The sequence below is a fragment of the Ursus americanus genome, chromosome 28, assembly GCF_024610735.1.
Source record: "Ursus americanus isolate L20-20 chromosome 28, mUrsAme1.1.p, whole genome shotgun sequence".
NCBI lineage: Eukaryota > Metazoa > Chordata > Mammalia > Carnivora > Ursidae > Ursus > Ursus americanus.
The window spans coordinates 25,477,074-25,499,956 of record NC_142154.1 but is presented as its reverse complement, the minus strand read 5'-3'; the positions used below and the strand labels follow the sequence as shown (position 1 = coordinate 25,499,956).

General features: G+C 35.2%; 1 protein-coding gene across 5 annotated transcripts in view; it reads left to right on the top strand.

The window, feature by feature from the left end:
* Window positions 1-22,883, top strand: part of OCA2 (OCA2 melanosomal transmembrane protein) — a 467,353-nt gene that overhangs the window by 235,453 nt on the left and 209,017 nt on the right. For all 5 annotated transcript variants that reach the window (XM_087856735.1, XM_045795323.2, XM_045795325.2 and 2 more), the window contains exon 19: window positions 12,651-12,778. In XM_087856735.1, coding sequence (XP_087712861.1) covers window positions 12,651-12,778 — 128 coding nt within the window. The remainder of the gene's footprint in view (window positions 1-12,650; window positions 12,779-22,883) is intronic.

Genomic DNA, 22,883 nt, shown 5'->3' with positions numbered 1-22,883 from the left:
TCCTATTCCATAGGTTGTCTTTTCACTCTCCTGGTAATGCCTTTTGATGCACGAAAGTTTTTAATAAACCAGGGTTGTACTGTATGGTGACTAACATAATATAATAAAAAAATATTATTTGAAAAAACAAAGCAACAACACTTAGGATGTCAAAAAAATAAAGCTATAAATTCTATAAAAAATTTTTTTATAAAGTCCAGTTTATCTATTTTTTCATATGTTGCTTTTATATTTAGTGTCATATCTAAGAATCCATTGCCAAATTCAAAGTCATGAAGACTTACCTGTATGTTTTCTTCTAAGAATTTTATGGTTTTAGATCTAATATATCAGTCATTCATCAATTTGGAATTAGTTTTTATAAACAGTGTGACATAAAGCTATATTCCTTGTCATGTATGGTCCATGAAATCTGTTTTTTAATGTGTTCAGCTAGTGTTTTGATAGAAATTTCCTTGAAACAAACTGAGGGTTACAGAAGGAGGAGGGTGAGGGGATGGGGTAACTGGGTGATGGGCATTAAGGAGGGCACACGTTGTGATGAGCACTGGGTATTATACACAACTAATGACTCATTGAACACTACATCAAAAACTAATTATGTACTCTATGTTGGCTAATTGAACATAACTTAAAAAAAGAAATTTCCTTGAAAGCCAGGAGCTAAAAAACAAAAACAAATGAAAACAAATAGTACCTCCACTCTTAGCCAGGATTGCTTAAGACTAGGCATCAGCCCGTGGTGAACTCTTAGGGAATTCTCTAGCCTTTTCTGAGCGTAGATCTTTCTCTGGGCATGCATGTGGCTTTCTTTATTCCCCCAAATACACGGCTGCTTTTGAATGTCATAATTTCCCGGCTTTTGCTCCTGTGCTCAGGTTGCCTATTGTGTGTTTAAACCATAATCTTTCCCTCAGGCCTCTGTGGATTGTTATTTGGCTTGCAGTATTTTTGAACAATGCCTGCCACTTTTCTGGCCTGAGTTCTGAATTAGATGGAACAGGAATGAGTGCTTTGCATGAGTCCTTCAGTTAGCCTCCACTCAGATTAAAATTAAGACAATAATTTATGAACAAGGTCTGCCCTGCTCTTTCTGGTCTGGGGATGTCTCACACTGGGAACACAGGCTGCCACCATTTCTAGACTACTGAATTGCGGGGGAGGGGTTAGGATGGGGCAAGTAAAAATGCCACAAAGCTTTCCTACCATTTTGAAATTGTCTTTTTCTTGCTTCAATATTTTTTTGGTTGCTATAAGCCTTTGGCTCTTTTATGGAGTTCTGAAAAAGTTGATTTTAACAGTTTCTGTTTGATTTTTTTGTTTCAAATTTTTATTTAAATTCTAGTTAGTTAATTAGCACATAGTGTCATATTGGTTTCAGGAGTAGAATTTAGTGATTCATCACTTACATATAACACCCATGCTCATCCTAACAAGCACTTTCCTTAATACCCATCACCCATTTCTGTTTGATTTTTGATACAGGACCAGAGCTTGGAACTGCCCTTCCACCATTTTGTTGATGTCACTTTGACATCTTCTTTCATGATGCTCTGTCCTTGGATATGCTTTACCTTTATCTTGAATGTCCTCTCCCTCTTTACCTGGAAAATTTATCCATCCTCTAAGATCTTGCCTGAATATCACTTTTTGTGTGTGTGTGTGTGAAATCTCCCAATCATATTTTTTTCCTCACTGTGAGGGCCTCCTGATGGTTTGTATGTACACACACGTCAAATACAACTGTTTGCTTACTGTGTATGTTCTCTGCCGGATGCTGAATCCCTTAAACTTCACAGTGGTCTCTTGCTTACATTTCCACCCATAACTTTTAAGCTCAGAGCCTTACACAGAGCAAGCATCCAAGAGTGACGTATAAAACAGTTCAGGTTAAGAAGACAACCAGAGAGGACCAGATGAATAGGTCTTTTCTCTGACATTGTGAGAAGACTGATCTTTCAAGAGTATAGAAGTGGAGGGACGCCTGGGTGGCACAGCGGTTAAGCAGCTGCCTTCAGCTCAGGGTGTGATCCCGGCGTTCTGGGATCGAGCCCCACATCAGGCTCCTCTGCTGGGAGCCTGCTTCTTCCTCTCCCACTCCCCCTGCTTGTGTTCCCTCTCTCACTGGCTATCTCTATCTCTGTCAAATAAATAAATAAATAAAATCTTTAAAAAAAAAAAGAGTATAGAAGTGGGTATACTCTGGAACACAGATATAAGGAAGGATAATTGGTACAAGGTACTACAAGAGGTAGTTTGGATAGATCTCCAAACTCCAGAGGTCACATGCAATAACTGTTGTTTTCCAGAAAATTATCTGCATTTAAGCTCTCAAAGGTAAGATAAGGGTAATAGAAGGAATTGGAATCAATCAGTACATATAAACTTTTAAAAAAGTTTATTGAAAAACTTAGTTAACATACAGTGTAATTATAGTTTCAGGTATACAAAGTAGTGATTCAACACTTTCATATAATACCCAGTACTCATCACAAGTACACTCCTTAATTCCCCTCACCCATTTAACCCATCCCACCATCTCCCTCCTCTCCTATAACTATCGGTTTGTTCTCTATAGGTAAGAGTCTGTTTCTTGTTTTGCCTCTCTCTTTTGTTTCCCTTTGCTTGTTTTGTTTCTTAAATTACAAATACGAGTGAAATCATATGGTATTTGTCTTTCTCTGGCTGATTTAGTTTGCTTAGCATGACATTCTCTAGCTCCATCCATGTCATTGTAAATGGCAAGATTTCATTCTTTTTTAATGACTGAGTATATTCATCACTGTGTGTGTAGATACATATACCACATCTTCTTTATTCATTCATCAGAGGACAGTTGGGCTGTTTCCATAATTTGGCTATTGTAGGTAATGCTGTTATAACCATTGGAGTGCATGTATTTCTTTGAATTAGTATTTTTGTGTTCTTTGGGTGAATACCTAGTAGTGCAATAGCATGATTGTGTGTAGGGTAGTTCTGTTTTTAACTTTTTGAGGAACCTCCATACTGTTTTCAAGAGTGGCTGCACCAGTTTGCATTCCCACCACCAGTGCAAGAGTATTCCCTTTCCTCCACATCCTCGCCAACACCTGTTGTTTCTTGTGTTGTTGGTTTTAGCCATTCTGGTAGGTGTGAGGTGATATCTCATTGTAGTTTTGACTTGCATTTCTCTGATGATGTTTGATGTTGAGCATCTTTTCACAGGTCTGTTAGCCATCTCTATGCCTTTCTTTTGAGACATGTCTGTTCATGTCTTCTGCCCATTTTTTAATTGGATTATTCACTTTTTGGTATTGAATTTTATAAATTCTTTACATAGTTTAGTTACTAACCCTTTATCAGATATGTCATTTGCAAATATTTTCTCCCATTCTGTAGGTTGCCTTTTAGTTTTGTTGATTGTTTTCTTCACTGTGCAGAAGCTTTTTATTTTGAAGAAGTCCCAATAGTCTGTTTTTTACTTTTGTTTCCCTTGCCTCAGAGGACGTATCTAGTAAGAAGTTGCTATGGCTGATGTCAAAGAAGTTACAGCCTGTGTTCTCTTGGATTTTGATGGTTTCAAGACTCACATTTAGGACTTTCATCCATTTTGAATTTATTTTTGTGTATGGTGTAAGAAAATGGTCTGGTTTCATTCTTTTGCATGTTGCTGTCCAGTTTTCCCAACACCATTTGTTCAAGAGACTTTTTTCCATTGCATATTCTTTCCTACTTTGTTGAGGGTTAAATGACCATATAGTTGTGGGTTCATTTTTGGTTTTCTGTTCTATTCTGTTGATCTATGTATCTACTTTTGTAACACATACTGTGTCACGTAGTGTCTTGGTTGCTACGGGTTTGTAGTAACTGAAGTAACTTGAAGTCCAGAATTGTGATGCCTCCAGCTTTGATTTCTTTTTCAAGATTGCTTTGGCTATTTGGGGTCTTTTATGTCTCCACACAAATTTTAGGATTGTTTTTTCTAGCTCTGTGAAAAATGCTGTTGGTATTTTGATAGGGATTGCATTGAATCTGTAGATTGCTTTCAGTAGTATAGACATTTTAACAATGTTTGTTCTTCCAATCCATGAGTGTGGGATGCATTTCCATTTCTTTGTGTCATCTTCAATTTTTTTCATAAGTGTTTTTTAGTTCTCAGAGTATAGGTCTTTCATCTCTTCGGTTAGGTTTATTCCTAAGTATCTTATGGTTTTTGGTGCAATTGTAAATGAGATTGATTCCTTAATTTCTGTTTCTGCTGCTTCATTATTGGCATAAAGAAATACAGCAGATCTCAGCACATTGATTTTGTATCCTGAGAATTTACTGAATTTGTGTATCAGTTCCAGCTATTTTTTTTTCTAGAGTCTTTTTGGTTTTCTACATAGAGTATGATGTCATCTGCAAATAGTGAAAGTTTTACTTCTTCCTTGCTGATTTGGATGCCTTTTGTTTCTTGTTGTTGTCTGATTGCTGTGGCTAAGATTTCCAGTACTATGTTAAATAACAGTAATGAGAGTGGACATCCTTGTCTTTTTCCTGGCTGTAGAGGAAAAGATCTCAGTTTTCCTCCATTTAGGATGATCTTAGCTGTGGGTTTTTCATGGATGACCTTTATTATGTTGAGATATGTTCCCTCTAAACCTGCTTTGTTGAAATTTTTTTTTAAAATCATGAATGGATGTTGCACTTTGTCAAATGCTTTTTCTGCATCTATTGAAATGATCATATGGTTCTTATCATTTCTTTAATTGATGTGGTGTATCACACTGATTGATTTGTGAATATTGAAACACACTTGAAACCCAGGAATAAATCCCATTTGATTGTGGCAAATGATTTTTTTAATGTGATGTTGGCTTCAGTTTGCTGTTATTTTAATTGACAATTTTTGCATCCATGTTCATCATGTATAATGGCCTATAGTTCTCTTTTTTAGTGGAGTCTTTATCTGGTTTGCTATCTGGGTAATGCTGGCCTCAGAGATTGAATTTGGAAGTCTTCGTTCCTTTTCTGGTTTTATTGGAGTAGTTTGAGAAGAATAGGTATTAATTCTTCTTTAAATGTATGGTAGAATTCACCCATGAAGCCATCTGGCCCTGGATTTTTGTTTGTTGGAAGTTTTTTGATTACTGATTCATTTTATTTGTTAGTTATCAGTCTGTTCCTGTTTTCTATTTCTTCCTATTTTCACTTTTGGTAGCTTATATGGTTCTAGGAATTTATCCATTGATTTTTGTTAGGTTTCTTTGTGCCTCCTGAATCTGGATATCTGTTTCTTTCCCCAGATTACAGGAGTTTTCAGCTATTATTTATTCAAGTATATTTTCTTCCCTGCTTCTCTCTTGCTCTTCTTCTGAGACTCGTATAATATGAATGTCATTACATTTGATGGAGTTGCTGAGTTCTCTAAGTCTATTCTTACTTTGCATAATTCTTTTTTTTTCTGATTTTTGTTCAGCTTTATTACTTTCCATTACTATGTCTTCTGGGTCATTAATTCATTCCTCTGCCCCTTCCAGCTTGTTATTCATTGTCTCAAGTATATTTCTAATCTCACTTATTGCACTCTTCACCTTTGATTCCTTTTTATCTCTGTGTTAAGAGTCTCACTGATGTCTTCCACTCTTTTCTCAAGTCTAGTGAGTATCCTTATGGTTATTGCTTTAAGTACTCCGTCAGGCATGTTACTTATATCTGTTTTGCTTAGATCTCTGGCTGTGGCCTTGTCCTGTTCTTTCATTTGGGACAGATTTATCTATCTTCTCATTTTGTCTAAGTCTCTGTGACTGTTTCTATGTGTTGTAAAAGTCAGATATTTCTCTTGTTCTAGAGGGCAATGGCCTTATGAAGAATATGTCCTATAGTGCCCTACCTTGTAGTGTCCCCTGTTCCCCAGGGCCTGGTGCTTCAGTAAGCGTGTCCAATGTGTACTGCATGCACTCTGCTTTTGTGTCCTGGCCACTTTATCCTTCAGGCTAGTCATCTTCAGAAGTTATCTTTTTCTGTTGTGGGCAGTGTTTGGTCCCTGAGTTCAATATGGTATAACACCCAGTGCACCATGCCATATGTGCCCTCCTTAATACCCATCACTGGCCTATCCCAATCCCCCATCCTCCTCCCCTCTGAAGCCCTCAGTTTGTTTCCCAGAGTCCATAGTCTCTCATGGTTCATTCCGCCTTCTGTTTACCCCCCCTTCATTCTTCCCTTACTCCTCCTACAGATCTTCCTGCTATTTCTTATGTTCCATAAATGAGTGAAACCATATTATATTGCATGGTGCACTGGGTGTTATATGCAAATAATGAATCATGGAACATTACATCAAAAACTAAGGATATACAGTATGGTGACTTACATAATAAAAAATTATTATAAAAAAAAGAAACCAGCATAATAATTGTTTTTCTCTGCTTGACTTATTTCACTTAGCATAATCTCCTCCAGTCCTGTCCATGTTGCTACAAGTGTTGGGTACTTGTTCCTTCTGATGGCTGAGTGATATTCCATTGTATATATGGATGACATCTTCTTAAGCCAGTCATCTGTTGAAGGGCATCTCAGCTCCTTCCACAATTTAGCTATTGTGGACATGCTGCCATGAACATTGGGGTGTGTATGGCCCTTCTCTTCACTACGTCTGTCTCTTTGGGGTAAATACCCAGTAGTGCAATTGCTGGGTCATAGGGTAGCTCAATTTTTAACTTTTTAAGGGACCTCCACACTGATTTCCAAAGTGGCTGTACCAACTTGCATTCCCACCAGCAGTGTAAGAGGGATCCCCTTTCTCCACATCCTCTCCAACATTTGTTGTTTTCTGCCTTGTCCATTTTTGCCATTCTAACTGGCTTAAGGTGGTATCTCAATGTCGTTTTGATTTGAATTTCCCTGATAGCTAATGATTTTGAACATTTTTTCATGTGTCTATTAGCCATTTGATTGTCATCATTGGAAAAGTGTCTGTTCATATCTTCTGCCCATTTTTTGATTTGATTATTTGTTTCCCATGTATTGAGTTTGAGAAGTTCTTTGTAGATCTTGGATACCAGTCTTTTATCTGTGGTGTCATTTGCAAATATCTTCTCCCATTCTGTGGGCTGCCTCTTAGTTTTTTTGACTGTTTCCTTGGCTGTGCAGAAGGTTTTTATCTTGATGAAGTCCCACAAGTTCATTTTATCTTTTGTTTCTCTTGCCTTTGGAGATGTGTCATGAAAAAATGTTGCTGTGGCCAATGTCAAAGAGGTTACAGCTTATGTTCTCCTCTAGGATTTTGATGGATTCCTGTCTCACATCGAGGTCTTTCATCCATTTGGAGTTTATCTTTGTGAATGGTGTGAGAGAGTGGTTAAGTTTCATTCTTTTGCACGTAGCTGTCCAATTTTCCCAACACCGTTTATTGAAGAGACTGTCTTTTTTCCACCGAATGTTTTTTCCTGCTTCATCAAAGATTAGTTGCCCAAAGAGCCGATGGTCCATTTCTGGGTTCTCTATTCTGTTCCATTGGTCTATGTGTCTGTTTTTGTGCCAGTACCATGCTGTCTTGGTGATCACAGCTTTGCGGTATAACTTGAAATCTGGCAACGTGATGCCCCCAGCTTTGTTTTTCTTTTTCAACAATTCCTTAGTGATTTGAGGCCTTTTCTGGTTCCACACAAGTTTAAGGGCTGTTTGTTCCAGATCTTTGAAAAATGTCATTGGTATTTTGATCGGGATGGCATTGAAAGTATAGATTGCTCTGGGTAGCATAGACATTTTAACTATGTTTATTGTTCTGATCCATGATCATGGAATATTTTTCCATCTTTTTGTCTTCTTCAGTGTCTTTCAAGAGTGATCTGTAGTTTCTACAATATAGATCCTTTACGTTTCTGGTTAAGTTAATTCTGAGATAACGTATGATATTTGGTGCTATTGTAAATGGAATCGATTCCCTAATATCTCTTTCTTCAGTCTCATTGTTCATGTATAGAAATGCAACTGATTTCTGAGCATTGATTTTGTATCCCACCACCTTAGTAGTTTGGGGGTGGAGTCTTTTGGGTTTTCCATATAGAATATCATGTCATCTGCGAAGAGAGACAGCTTGACTTCTTTGCCGATTTGGATACCTTTTATCCCTTTTTGTTGTCTGAGTGCTGTTGCAAGGACTTCTAGTACTATGTTGAATAATAATGGCGAGAGTGGGCATCCTTGTCATGTTCCTGATCTTAAGGGAAAGGCTTTCAGCTTTTCCCCATTGAGAATGATATTTGCTGTAGGCTTTTCATAGATGGTTTTTATGATATTGAGGAATGTACCCTCTATCCCTACATTCTGAGGGGTTTTAATTGGGAAAGGATGTTGTATTTTGTCAAATGCTTTTTCTGCATCAATGGAGAGGATCATATGGTTCTTGACTCTTTTCTTGTTGATGTGATGTATCACATGGATCGATTTGTGAATGTTGAACCACACTTGCATCCCAGGGATGAATCCCACTTGGTCTTGATGGATAATCCTTTCAATGTACTGTTGGATCCTATTAACTAGGATCTTGTTGAGAATTTTGGCATCCATATTCATGAGGGATATCGGTCTGTAATTCTCCTTTGTGAATGGGTTTTTGCCTGGTTTGGGGATGAATGTAATACTGGCCTCAGAATGAGTTTGGTAGTTTTCCTTCTGTTTCTATTTTTTGAAACAGCTTTGGGATAATTGGTATTGTTTCTTCTTTGAATGTTTGGTAGAATTCCCCAGGGAATCCATCAGGCCCTGGATTCTTGTTTTGGGGGAGGGTTTTGATCACTGCTTCAATCTCTTCATAATTAATTGGTCTGTTTAAATAATCAATTTCTTTCTGTTTCAGTCTTGGTAGTTTATAGGTTTCCAGGAACTTTCTCCAGAATAGACCATATACTGGGTCACAAAACAGGTCTCAATGAATACCAAAAGACTGAGATTATACCCTGCGTATTCTTACACCACCATCCTTGAAACTGGAACTCAATCACAAGGACAAATTTGGAAGAAACTCAAACACTTGTAAACTAAGAACCATCCTGCTCAAGAGTGATTGGATAAACCAGGAAAATGAAAGTCAGATTAAGCAATTTTTGGAGACCAATGAGAATGAAAACACATTGGTCCAAAACCTATGGGACACAGCCAAGCAGTCCTATGGGGAAAATACATAGTCATCCCAGCCTCACTCAAAAGAATAGAAAAACCTAAAAATGCAGTTTTTGTATTCTCACCTCAAGAAGCTGGAGCTGGAGCTGGAACAGAAGAACAGGCCTAACCCACGCACGAGAAGGCAGTTGATCAAGATTAGAGCAGAGATCAATGAATTAGAACCCAGGAACACAGTAGAGCAGATTGACAGAACTAGAAGCTAGTTCTCTGAATGAATAAATAAGATCTATAAGCCACTGGCCAGACTTATTCAAAAGAATAGAGAAAGGACCCAAATTAATAAAATTATGAATGAAAGTGGAGAGATCACGACCAACACCAATGACATAGGAAGGATCATTAGAAACTTTTATCAACAGCTTTATGCCAATAAATTAAACAACCTGGAAGTAATGCTCTAATTTCTCTTGAGTTAATACCTACATTGGAATGGTTGGATAATTTGGTAGATTTATGGGCAATGTTTTTAAAGATTGCTGGACTGTTTTCCAAAATGCTTGTAATAACATTTTACAATTCTATTGGCAGTATATGAGAGTTCTAGTTTCTCTGCATCTTTGTCCATACTTAGTTTGGTCTGGCTTTTTGTTTTTACACATTCTAAGGTATGTAGTAAGGGTTTTGCTTTGCATTTTCCTGATGATTAGTGATATTGAGCATATTTTCATGTGCTTATTTGCCATCCTTATATATTCTACAGTGACGTGTCTGTTCAAAACTTTCTCCATTTTAATGGAGTTGTTTGTTATTGTTGTGTTTTGAGAATTTTGCAGAATATATCCTGGATATGATGAGTCCTTTATGAGATAAATAATTTGCAGTTTTCTCTCCTAGTCTGTGGCTTGTCTTTGTGTTTACTTAACAGCGACATTTGAGAAGCAGGAAGTCCAATTAATAAAATTTTCCTTTTATAGATCATACTTTTAGTGCTGTATCCAAGAAAATTTCCCAGGAAGAAAGAGACTTTTCTATATTTTACCTTAGGGATCTTATAGTTATAAATTTTACATTTAGGCATATGATCCATTTAGTTAACTTTTGTATATGATTCAATGAACAGATCAGAGTAAAATAATTTTTCTCTTTTTTTGCATGTGGATATCCAATTGCTCCAGTAGCATTTGTGGAAAACAATACTATTTCTTCAATGAACTGTCACTGAACCTTTGTTGAAAATCAATCAGCCATGAATGTATAGGTGTATTTCTGGATTCTTCATTGATCAAATTGATTGTACTGATGCAATACTACACTGTTTTGACTATTGTAGCTTTATAATAAGTCTTGATGTGAGATAATGTGTGATCTTCAACTTCTCTCTTCTTTTTCAAGGTCGTATTTGTTATTCTAGGTCCTTTGCATTCCCATATGAATTTCAGAATCCGTTTGTTAATTTCAGCAGAAAAGATGGCTGGAATTTCTACAGAACATTCTTAGGAAAACCTTTGTAAAGAAGACCTAAATAAATGGAGATACATACCATGTTCATAAATCAGAAGACCCTACATTATTAAAATGCTCTTTCCAAATTAATCCATATGTGACCCCTCAAAGGTGTCTATACTCTAATTCCCGATGTTAATGTCTGCATGTGTTATGTTGTGTGGCAAAGGGACTTTGCAGATAGAATTAAGGTTACAAACCTTAATACAAGATTTTCCTTGATTATCTAGGTGTTCTCAGTGTAATCACATGGGCCCTTAAAAGAAGTAGAAGACAGAAGAGTCAGTTAGAGAGATGAAACAGAAGAAGAGGCAAGGGATCTGAAGTGTGAGAGGGACTTGACCTACTGTTGCTGGCTTTGATGATAGATGAGGGTATGTGTCATGACCCAGGGAATGTAGGTAACCTCTAGAAGTGAGAACAACTCCTGGGTGACAGCCAGTGAGGAAATTGGGGCCTCAATATTACAGCTGCAAGGAAGTGAATTATGTCAACAACTTGAATTAATAAGAAAGCAGATTCTTTCCTAGAGCCTCCAGGAAGGTGGCACCACCTTGATTTTGTCTTGATGAGGCTCTAGTCCTAAAGGTAGCTGAGCCCACCATACTTTTGACATCTGAAAACTGTGATATAAGAAGTGGGTTTTATTTTAAGCCACTACATGTGTGGTAATTTGTTTTGGCCGGTATAGAAAACTAGTACTCTTTCTCTCTTTTTAAAGAGTTATGTATTTATTTTAGGGGCGGCAGGGAGGGCAGAGGGAGAAAGAGGAACCTGAAGCAGGGCTTGATCTCATGACCCTGAAATCATGACCTGAGCCAAAATCAAGAGTTGGACACTTAACCGACTGAGCTACCCATGCACCCCAAAGTAGTACTCTTTTCATGTCTATAGAATTTATAGTCATGTCACTGTTCTTTTTCTTGGTATTGGCAAATTTTGTCCTCTAATGTTTTGTCCTATTCAAATTGGCTAAGGTTTATCAGCCTTCTTGATTTTCTCTAAGAATCAAATTTTAGTGTCATTGCTTTGCTGTAATATTTTTCCACTTTCTATTTCACTGATTCCTGCTCCAATTCTTATTCTTTCTTTTCTTCTACTTATTCTGTGTTTCATTTGCCCTAATCATTTAAAAAATGAGCATACTGAACAAAAACTTCACAAAAGATCTATGGATGGCAAATAGCTACATGAAAAATCACTCAACATCATTAGCCTTTTGAGAAATGCAATTTGAAACTACAACAAATACCCTTCATACTCATTGGAATGTCAAACACTAAAAAGGCTGACCCAGTGTTGAAAATCTGGGGTAACAAATTCTCATGTACTCCTGGGGGCATTGTAAAATGTTACAACTATATTGGAACAGTCTCACAGCTTCTTAAAATAGAAATATTTTATAATATTAACCTATCATATGATCAACTATTCCATTCCTAGGTATTTATCCAAGGGAACTGAAAACATATGCATTTATAGATAATTGTGTATGAAAGTTAATAGCACATTCATTTGTACTAGTCAAACAATGGAAGCAATCCAAATGTCCCATCAACAGTGAATAGATATGTCCAACATCCCATAGCCATACTATGATGTACTACTAAATAATGAAAAATAATGAACTATTGATCTACAAACCAACACTGAAGAATCTTAAAATAGTTGTGTTGAAATGGAAGTGGTCAGACAAAAGAATGCATGCTGTATGATTGCATCTACAGAAAATATAGAAAATGTAAACTAATCTATAGTGAAAGAAAAGATATGAATAGTTCCTGGGGGTAGGGTGGGGTTACAGGGGGAGCTAAAGGGGTTACAAGAAAGCAAACATTAGTAAACTGCTGGGGATAGTGAATGTTTTCATTATCTTGATTGTATTATTGGTTTTGTGGATATATACATTAGCCAAAATATAAATTATACATTTTAAATATGCTCAGCTTGCAGAGTATAAATTTTCTTCAACAAAGAAAACAATCAGAAGATAAAAACTCAGTGTGTTAACAATTGAACTACATCTATGTCTACATGTCCACTTATTTGTTTTTCAGGGTGGATTGCTATTCTGGGTGCCATCTGGTTGCTAATTTTAGCTGATATTCATGATTTTGAGATAATTCTACACCGAGTGGAATGGGCAACTCTTCTATTCTTTGCAGCACTCTTTGTTCTGATGGAGGTAAGGCTTTAGAACTTTTGCAACGTAATCTTTTACCTTTTATATTTCGTATTTTATTGAGTGAATGAAAAAAGCCCAAATCTATAAGTCTTTTCACATATTCACCAAGGAGAAAATGATGGAGGTTGTAATTAGAATATTTTAAGTTAAACCAGCTTTTATCTCAGCCACCTAAATATTTCTGATAAAATTGGTTGGTTTTTTTTTTTTTTTTTGGTTGCTTTCTTAAAAAATTATCTTTGTGGTTTGTAAACTTGTTCAAATTTCATTTGCTATAAAGTAGAATTTGCTCTAATGACTTGTTATAGCAAATTGACAGGGTAATATTATATTGATGATCTGTTTCATTTTGTAATACTTAAGTAAATATTGTTATCATGGAAAAGACTACATCAAAGAAAATGGATAATGTATATTCTTTTAGTTATAGTTGTTATAACATTTATTCAAAAATTACATTATTGTTCAATCTTGAGACTTGATTTATGAATTTGTGTCCCCCTCAAATACAAGGTTTGATGACACAGAAAAATACTACTCCCTAAAGGATGTCCTCAAGCACACCAAATGTCTCACATTAATTACCTTAACTTGCTGATGACAGACCCATTCAGTATTATTTCTTCTCTGGATTAAAACTTTGACACTTCTCCCCCCTAATTGTCTTTAAGACAGGTCCCTTGAATTTTTGTAATTTTTGTCTTTACTCATGCGTGGATGTAATCAAGTGACTAATTTAATCCCTACAAATCACTCGGGGAGTTGTGAATTACATTTGAGGTCCTTGGTTCCCTACTCAAAAACTTCACCTTTTTTACTCTGGATATTCTTCCCACATACAATATGGAGGGGAAATTTCTGCTGACTGTTTTCATGATTGGACTTTGAAAGTCTCTGCCTTGATTACATATTTACTTCAGGTATAAATTGCTATCTCATCTGGGTTTTGGGCATATTTTCCCCAGTTTTATGCTTCACTTTGTGTTGATGGAATAAACAATGGAATTTTTAAAACAACTTTATTGAGATGTAATTTACATAACATAAAATTCACCCATGTTAAGTTTTATAATTCAATGATTTTTAATAAATTCAGAACATTGGCATCATCCAAAAAGATCCCACATGTCCTTTTACAATTAATTCTAGCTCCCAACTCCAGCTTTAGCAACCACTAATTTTTCTATTTATTTGCCTTTCCTATACATTTTATCTAAAGGAATCATGTACTGTATAGTCTTTTCTGTCTGGTTTCTTTAATTAGAATAATGATAATAATGTTGAGTTTTATTTATGTCCTTGTATGTATCTTTATTTCATTTTTTATTATTGAATATTATTCCACTGTGTGGATTTGCTATATTTTATTTACCCAATCACCATTTGATGAATATTTGTATTGTTTCCAATTTTGAATTTTTTGAACATTACTGTCATAAGCATTGTGTATAAGTCTGTGTGTGGACATATATTTTTATTTCTTTGAGGTAGATGCTAGGTAGATGCTAAGGTTAGCTTCTTAAGAAACAGCCAAAATATTTTCCACAGTGGCTGCACCATTTTGCATTCTCACCAGTACTGTAATAGGATTCTAGTGTCTCTACATTCTATAGCCTATTGGCTTTCTTTTTGATTATTAGACATTCTAGTAGGTGTGAAGTGGTATCTCATTGTGATATTCAACATCATATTATTAGTCACTTTTATATGTTTGGCAAATTTCTATTGAAGACTTTTCACCACTTTTCATTGTTTTTTTTTCTTTTTTGAGTCATAATAGTCTTTTATATATTAATCTTTCATTAAATATATTATTTAATTCTGATTGTACATTGCCATCATATAGAAATACAATTAATTTTTTATATTGATGTGTATTCTGTGACTTTGTTGAACTCATTTTTTAGTCTAGTAGTTATTTTTGGATTCCTTAGAATTTTCTTTCATATCATTTGCAAATAAAGTCATTTTAATGTCTTCCTTTCTGATCTGGATGCCTCTAACTAGCTCACAGTCTCTCCCTTCCTCTCTTTCCTATTTTCCCTTCTCTTTCTTTTTCTCTTGTCTTTTTGGCTAGAACTTCCAGTTCAATGTTGGATAAAAGTGGTGAGCATTGACATCCATAGCTTGTTCCTGAGCTTAGGGCAAAGCATTCAGCTTTTCACTATTATGCATAATGTTTGTTCTAGGTTTTTCTTAATAGAAGCTCTTTATTGGGTTAAAAAAGTTCCAATATATTCCTAGTTTGTTGTGAATTTTTATCAGAAATATATATTGGATTTTGAAAAATCCTTGTCTATATCTGTTGAGAATACCATGTGATTTTTATCCTTGAGTCTATTAATTTGAATCTATTAATATGGTACACTACATTGATGGATTTTCAGATGTTAAATCTATTTTACATTCTTAGAATAAATCTCACTTGGTCATGGTGCATAATAAATTGTTGAATTCAGTTTGTATATTCATGAGGGATATCAGTCTGTATTATTTTTATGTGATGTCTCTGGCTTTGGTATCAGCATAATACTGAATGAGTATAGTAGAATAAGTTGAGAAGTGTTCTTTGTAGAAGAGTTTGTGAAGGATTGGTTTTAATATTCGATTGAAATGTTCAGTGAAGCCATCTGGGCCTAGAATTTAATTTGTGGGGAAGTTTTGTGTTTGTTTTATGAATTCAATTTCTTTGGTTATTCAGATGTCTATTTTTTTCTTGAGTAAATTTTAGTAATTTTTGCCTTTTCTGAATTTGTCTATTTCATTTAAATTCTTTATTTTTGGCATAAGTTTTTTATAATATTGCCTTATAATACTTTTTTTATTTCTGTGAAGGCATTAGTGATGCCCCCTCTCTCATTTCTGATTTCGTGATTAGTGTCTTTCTTTCTTGATTAGTGTAGGTGAAGTTGGACAATTTTGTTAATCTTTTTTAAAAAGTGTGAATTTTAATTTCATTGATTTTGTCCATGTTTTTTTCTATTTCATTGTTTTCTCCTTCATTTCACCTTTATTATTTCATTTCTTACACTTGCCCTTGACTTACTGTTCCTTTTTTCCCCCTGGGTTCTTAATGAGGAACCTTAAGTTATTGACTTGAAATCTTTCTTATTTTCTCATATAGGCATTTAAAGCTATATATTTTCCCCAGGCACCACTTCTCTGCATCCCTTAAATTATGTGCATTGTCTTCCATTTTCATTTACTTCCAAATATTTTCTAATTTTCCTTGTAATTTCTTTTTGAATCAGATTATTTAGAAGTATGTTTTTAAAGTTCCAAATATTTGAGGATTGCCCATATTTCCTTCTGTTTTTGATCTTTAATTTAATTCAGTGTGTTTTCCATCATTTCAGGTCTCTTAATTTTATTGAGACTGGTTTTGTGGTCTAGAATTTGGTCTTTTCCTGGAGAATATTCCACTTGTGCTTGAAAAGCATGTATTTTTTGCTGTTGTTTGGTGGAATGTACTATTAAATGTCAGATATGTCATGTTTGTTAACAGTTTTAAATCTCACATATCACAGGTATGTGATATATAGTGGTTCTATCAGTTATTGAGAGTGGGATATTGAAGTCGTCATTATTGTTGAATTGTGTATTTTTTCTTTCAAGAGTGTTCATTTTGCTTTATGTATTTTGAGGATCTGTTGTTAGACACATATATTTTAGAATTATTATATCATCCAAATGAATTGAGCTTTTTTCATTCTTAAGTGTCCTTTCTTTTCTTTAGTAATATTTTTGTGCTGCAGTCTATTTTGACTGATATTGATATAGCCACTTTAATCCTCTTTTGTTTACTGTTCTTTTGGGCTACCATTTTAAAAAATTCAGTTTCACAATTTTTTTGATTGAAATATTTAAACCGTTCACATTTAATAAAATTATTTCATTGTTGAGTTTATGTCTGCCATTTTGCTATTTGTTTTTGTTATCTCATTTCTTTTTTGTTCTTTTCTTCTTCTTTGTTGCTTTCTTTGTGTTAAATAAATATTTTCTTCTGTACCATTTAAGTTCTCTTTTTTGTTTCTTTTTTTATACCATATTTTTAAATTACTTTCTTATGGTTACAGGAGTTAGGAATTATATCTTAATTTATTACAGTCTACTTTGGATTAACAGTAACTTCCTTCTAGCAAAACATAGAAATCTTCCTCCAATATAGCTCCAGTTTTTCATCTCTTCTTTGTGCTTTTATTGTTACATATGTTATATCTTTGTTATATGCTTAACATAGTCATATCATTATTATTTTATGCAATCTATTTTAAACAAAGAGAAGAAAACATATATTCATACAGTCTTTTATAAATTTGTATTTACCTTTTCCATGGCTCTTTATTTCTTTGTATGGATTTAAGTTGCCATATGGTGTCAACCTGAAGGAGTTCTTTTAGTATATCTTATAGAGTAGGTTGGCTAACAATGTATTCTCAGTTTTTGTATGTGAATACCTTCATTTTGCCTTCATTTTCAAAGGATAGTTTTGCTGGATCAATATAGGATTCTTAGTTTATAGTTGTTTTTTCTTTCAACACTTCAAATCTGTCATCCTACTGCCCTCTGGTTTCCATTACTTCTTATCAGAAGTTAGCTGTTAATCATACTGTTTTTCTTCTATGCATATTGACTCATTTTTCTGTTGATGCTTTTGAGACTTTGTCTTTGTCTCTCAGTAGTTTGACTATGATACATCTAGGTGTGGATGTCTTTGTGTTTATTGTACTTGTGCTTTAAATTTTTTGAGGTTTTCAGATCTGTAGGTTGATTTTTTAAAAATCAACTTTTAGTATTTTAATAGTTTTAGATTATTATTCCTTCAATTACACTATTATCCCTTTTTTTCTCTTTAAATTGTATTATTTTCCTCTCTTTTTGGGACCCTTATCACAGTTTGTTTGCTTGATGTAGTCCCAAAGTTCTTCATTTTGTTCATATTTCCTCATTATTTTTTCTTTCTATTCTTCAGAGCAATAATTTCTATTAATAAATTTTAGTTTTCTTCTTTTTAAAGATTTTATTTATTTATTGGAGAGAGAGTGTGTGCACATGAGTGGGGGGAGGGGCAGAGGGGGGAAGAGGGAGAAGCAGATTTCGTGCTGAGTGGGGAGCCCAATGTGGGCTTGATCCCAGGACCCTGAGATCATGACCTGAGCCAAAGTCTGAAGCTTAACCAACTGATGAGTTTTATTTTTCAATGAATCTTTTTATGTCATCTCAAATTTTTTGTTGAGTTTCTTTGCTGAATTTTTCATTTCACTTATGCTTTTCAGTTCCAGAATTTCCATATAATTTTCTTAAAAATAATTTTTATATTTATATTTTTATTATTTTCTACTTAAGACATTATTGTTATTATTTTTCAGTTCTTTAGACATGAACTCCTTCAGTTCTCTGAACATACTTAAAATTTGTTTTGAAGTCTTTTCTGAATCCAACATCTGTGCCCTCCTTACAATTTTTATTGACTGTTTCTCCCCCCAAGTATGGAATATACTTTCCTGTTTTTGTTGTCGAAAAACGGAAAATTTAGATAATATATTTTATCAACTCTGGCTGCTAATTCATTCCCTGGAGGGTTTTTGTTGATTCTGTTTATATAAAGTCACTATAAATGTTCTTTGTCTTTAGAACAATTTTTATATTAAAGTCAATTTTTTCTGATGTTAACATAGCCATGCCAACTCTTTTTTGATTATTGTTAATATGGTTAATCTTTTTTATCCTTTTACTTTGGATCTTTGAATCTAAATTGAATTGCTTGTGTATAGCATGTAGTTGGAACATATTTTTAATAAATATTCATTCAGCCAGAATCTGCCCTTTACTTGGTGTGTTTATCCCATTTACATTTAGTGTAAATATTGAGAAGGTAGCATTTATACATAATTTTTAAATTTTACATCGTTCTTTATATATCTCTTTTTGCCTGTTTTGTTGATCTCTTTGTTAAGGTGTTTGTCTCTGTTGATATCACAGATAGCTGTTAGGCTTCACTAATTCTCAAATTATTGCTCTATTGTTTTTGACAATTCCTGGGTCATAAATTTCTCCACAGTATGATCCATTTACATTTGGCTCCCCTTGCAAGGGTAGTCTTTGAGATTTGTTTTTTAGGTTTGTTCTGACTCTATGAAGCTTCTTCTTAGCTGTCTCTTTCCCTAGCTCCCTCTGGTAAACTAGCTAGCATATAGTTTATCTTCATAAGTTACTCTTACGGAGCTAACAGCTTCCTCTTAATTGCTTACCATCAAGTCTTTATTGTTTTTTTTTTAATTATTATGTTCAGTTAGCCAGCATATATAACACCATAAGTTTTGTTGTAGTGTTCAACAATTCATCAGTTGCATATAACACCCAGTGCTCATCCCAATATGTGCCCTCCTTAATACCCATCACCTGGTTATCCCATCCCCTCACGCCCCTCCCTTCTGTAACCCTCAGTTTTTTCCCCAGAGTCCAGAGTCTCTCATGGTTTGTCTCCCTCTCTGATTTCTTCCCATTCAGTTTTCCTTCCCTTCCCCTGTGGTCCTCCATGCTATTCCTTATGTTCCACATATGAGTGAAACATATGATAATTGTCTTGCTCTGCTTGACTTGTTTCACTTAGCATAATTCCCTCAAGTCTTTATTGTTTTTGAGAGAACTCTGAGGCTTGCACTTCCACATGCTGTTTTAAATAAAGTCAATTCCTTTGGGGAGAGTTTCAGAGCTCTCTTTTCTTATGGCCTGCCTTTCCTCCTGGACAAAATCTCTGAGTCACTGCTGTAGAGCTAAGGGAAGGGACAGTGACCTGTTTCTCTTGGAGTGATACTTCTGCTTTATGAGTAGGGCACTGAGTGCAGGCAGTAGTCTCTGGTCCTATGGGCTTGTGTCTCCTGGTTTGTAACTTACATCATGCAAAAAGCCATGAGGACAGTCATGGTTCTAATATTCTTTTTCTGATGCACCTGAGATAGGACTTTCACTGTATGAGTGGGGCCTGGGTGGAGGAGGAGATCTCCTAGTTTCATGGCCAAATGCTTCTGGAATTAGGTTCTGCAACATGGAACTATGGAGAAGGAATGCTGGTAGCCTATTCCTCCTAGGATGATATGGTAGTTTTTTCACCGTAAGTTAGAAAGAGGGAGCCCTATCTTCTTGAACATACCCATAGTCTCCATTATGCTGAGTCCAGGGTGGAGAATGCTTTATATTTGAAGTGCCATTGTTATCGTTGTTCTTATGAAGATTTTCTTGAATAAATATCTGATCACTTGTTGCATGCCCTTAATACAATTTCCAGAGAATTTTGTAAAAAAAATATTGTTTTTTCAACACATCTGGTTGTTTTGTTGGGAAGTAGGCATCCAGAGCTCCTTATTTGGCCATTCCAAAGTTAAGCTTCCCCACATTTCTTTTTACTTGTTTCTTTGTTTATTTTTTTGCCCTTCTAAGGTCAATAATTGGTGATTTCCAAAGCTAGTAAAAATTCTGAAACAACGTGAATACATTAGCAGCTGAGTTTTCCTTGAGAGATACTTCAAAGTTTATTTATCTCACTCTAGTGTAACAAAATGGTCTACAGCAAATAAAACCAATTAGCATAGTCTTTAAATTGACCTGGAATGTTTCACAAATATGATGATGTTTCTAGTATTTTTTCTGTCTGTGTTTGTTTAGGTACCTTAGGTGGATAATATTTCCCAGTGTTTATTTTATTTTCCTGTTACTTTTTTGAGGCCAGGATGATAATTATAACACCTAAGGCACTCTTAAGTTGGTAGAGTCCTCAGCATACATTCTAGGAGCTGATGGGAACTGTACAACCACTCCTCCCCTAGCCTACATCATATGCTGCAGCAATTGGGACCATGCTTGTGTTTTCTAACTACCGGAGGTCTTACATCTACTCGTGTAATTGTGGGTTTGACCTTAATAATGGTTCTTTGAGAAGAGCTATATGATATTTATCTTCTTGGATATATTGGAATATAAACCTTTAATTTTTTCTTATATCTTCTTTATAGCTTACTTCATTCCCTCTAATTGCCTCTTATTTTTCTCTTGGCAATTAGGGAAACCAAACTGGGTATATTGATTTAGTTACCTTGATACTGGGAAAGGCAATTATATCTAATTATATTCAGTCTACAGTAGTATCCTAGTGATAAAAATCAAGTATTTTTTGCATGTGAGCACTGAATTGGGAGAATTTGTCTAGTTGTTTTTGAGGATCTGTATCCTAATCATTCAAATTCATGAGACATTGATTATATTCATCTCTTTTTTTGAAGACTTCATTTATCTATTTGAGAGACAGTGAGAACAGGTGGTAGGGAGGGGCATATGAAAAAAGAGAGAGAAGCAGAATCCCTGCTGAGTGGGAAGCCCAATGCAGGGCTCATTCCTAGGACCTGGAGATCATGACTTGAGCCGAAGGCAGATGCTTAACTGACTGAGCCACAGGGGTGCCCTGATTATATTCATCTTAAAAAGTCAGAATACCATTAACATTTTTCACAGAGCTGGAAGAAATAATCCTAAAATTTATATGGAACAACAAAAGACCCCCGAATAGCTAAAGGAATATTGAAAAAGAAAACCAAAGCTGGAAGAATCACAATTCTGAACTTCAAGATGTATTACGAGGCTGTAATCATCAATACAGCATGGTACTGTCAAAAAAACAGACACATAGATCAATGCAACAGAATAGAGAACCCAGAAATGGACCCTCAACTCTGTGACCAACTAATCGTCAACAAAGCAAGAAAGGATATCCAATGAGAAAAGACAGTCTCTTCAACAAAGGGTGCTGGGAAAATTGGACAACCACATACAGAAGAATGAAACTGGATCATTTTCTTACACCATACACAAAGATAAACTCAAAATGGATAAAAGACCTAAATGTGAGACAGGAATCTACCAAAATCCTAGAGGAGAACACAGACAGCAACCTCTTTGACCTCAGCCACAGTAACTTCTTGCTAGACACAATCCCTGAAGACAGAGGAGACAAAAGCAAAAATTAACTATTGGAACTTCGTAAAGATAAAAAGCGTTTGCACAGCAAAGGAAACAGTTAACAAAACTAAAAGACAACCTACAGAATGGGAGAAGATAATTGCAAATGTCTTATCAGATAAAGAGGTAGTATCCTAGATCTATAAAGAACTTATCAAACCCAACACCCCAAAAACCAAAAAATCCAGTCAAGAAGTGGGCAGAAGTCATGAACAGACATTTCTCCAAAGAACACATACACATGTCAACAGACACATTTAAAAAAGGCTCTATATTACTCAGCATCCGTGAAATACAAATCAAGAACACAATGAGACACCACCTCACACCAGTCAGGATGGCTAAAATTAACAACTCAGGAAATGACAGATGTTGGTGAGGATGTGGAGAAAGGGGAACACTTTGCACTGTTGGTGGGAGTGCAAGCTGGTACAGCCACTCTGGAAAACAGTATGGAGTTTCCTCAAGAAGTTAAAAAGAGAGCTACCCTACTACCCAGCAATTGCACTACTGGGTATTTACCCCAAAGATACAAATGTAATGATCCAAAGGGCACCTGCACCCCAATGTTTATAGCAGCAATGTCCAAAATAGTTAAACTATGGAAAGAGTCCAGATGTCCATTGACAGATGGATGGATAAAGAAGATGTGGTATATATATACACACATATACAATGGAATACTCCTCAGCCATCAAAAAGAATGAAATCTTGACATTTGCAATGACGTGGATGGAACTAGAGGGTATTACGCTAAGGGAAATAAGTCAGTAAGAGAAGGGTAAATATCATATGATTTCACTCATGTGGAATTTAAGAGACAAAACAGATGACCATAGGGGAATGAATGAAAAATAAAATAAGAGGAAATGAGAGAGGGAGAAAAACCATAAGAGACTCTTAACTATAGGAAACAAACTGAGGGTTGCTGGAGGGGAAGAAGTGGGAGGATGGGGTAACTGGGCTATGGGCATTAGGAAGGGTACTTGATGTAATGAGAACTTGATGTTATATGCAATCAATGAATTACTAAACTGTACCTCTGAAACTAATAAAAAAATATAATTTTATAAAATTTATTTCCAATGAGTTT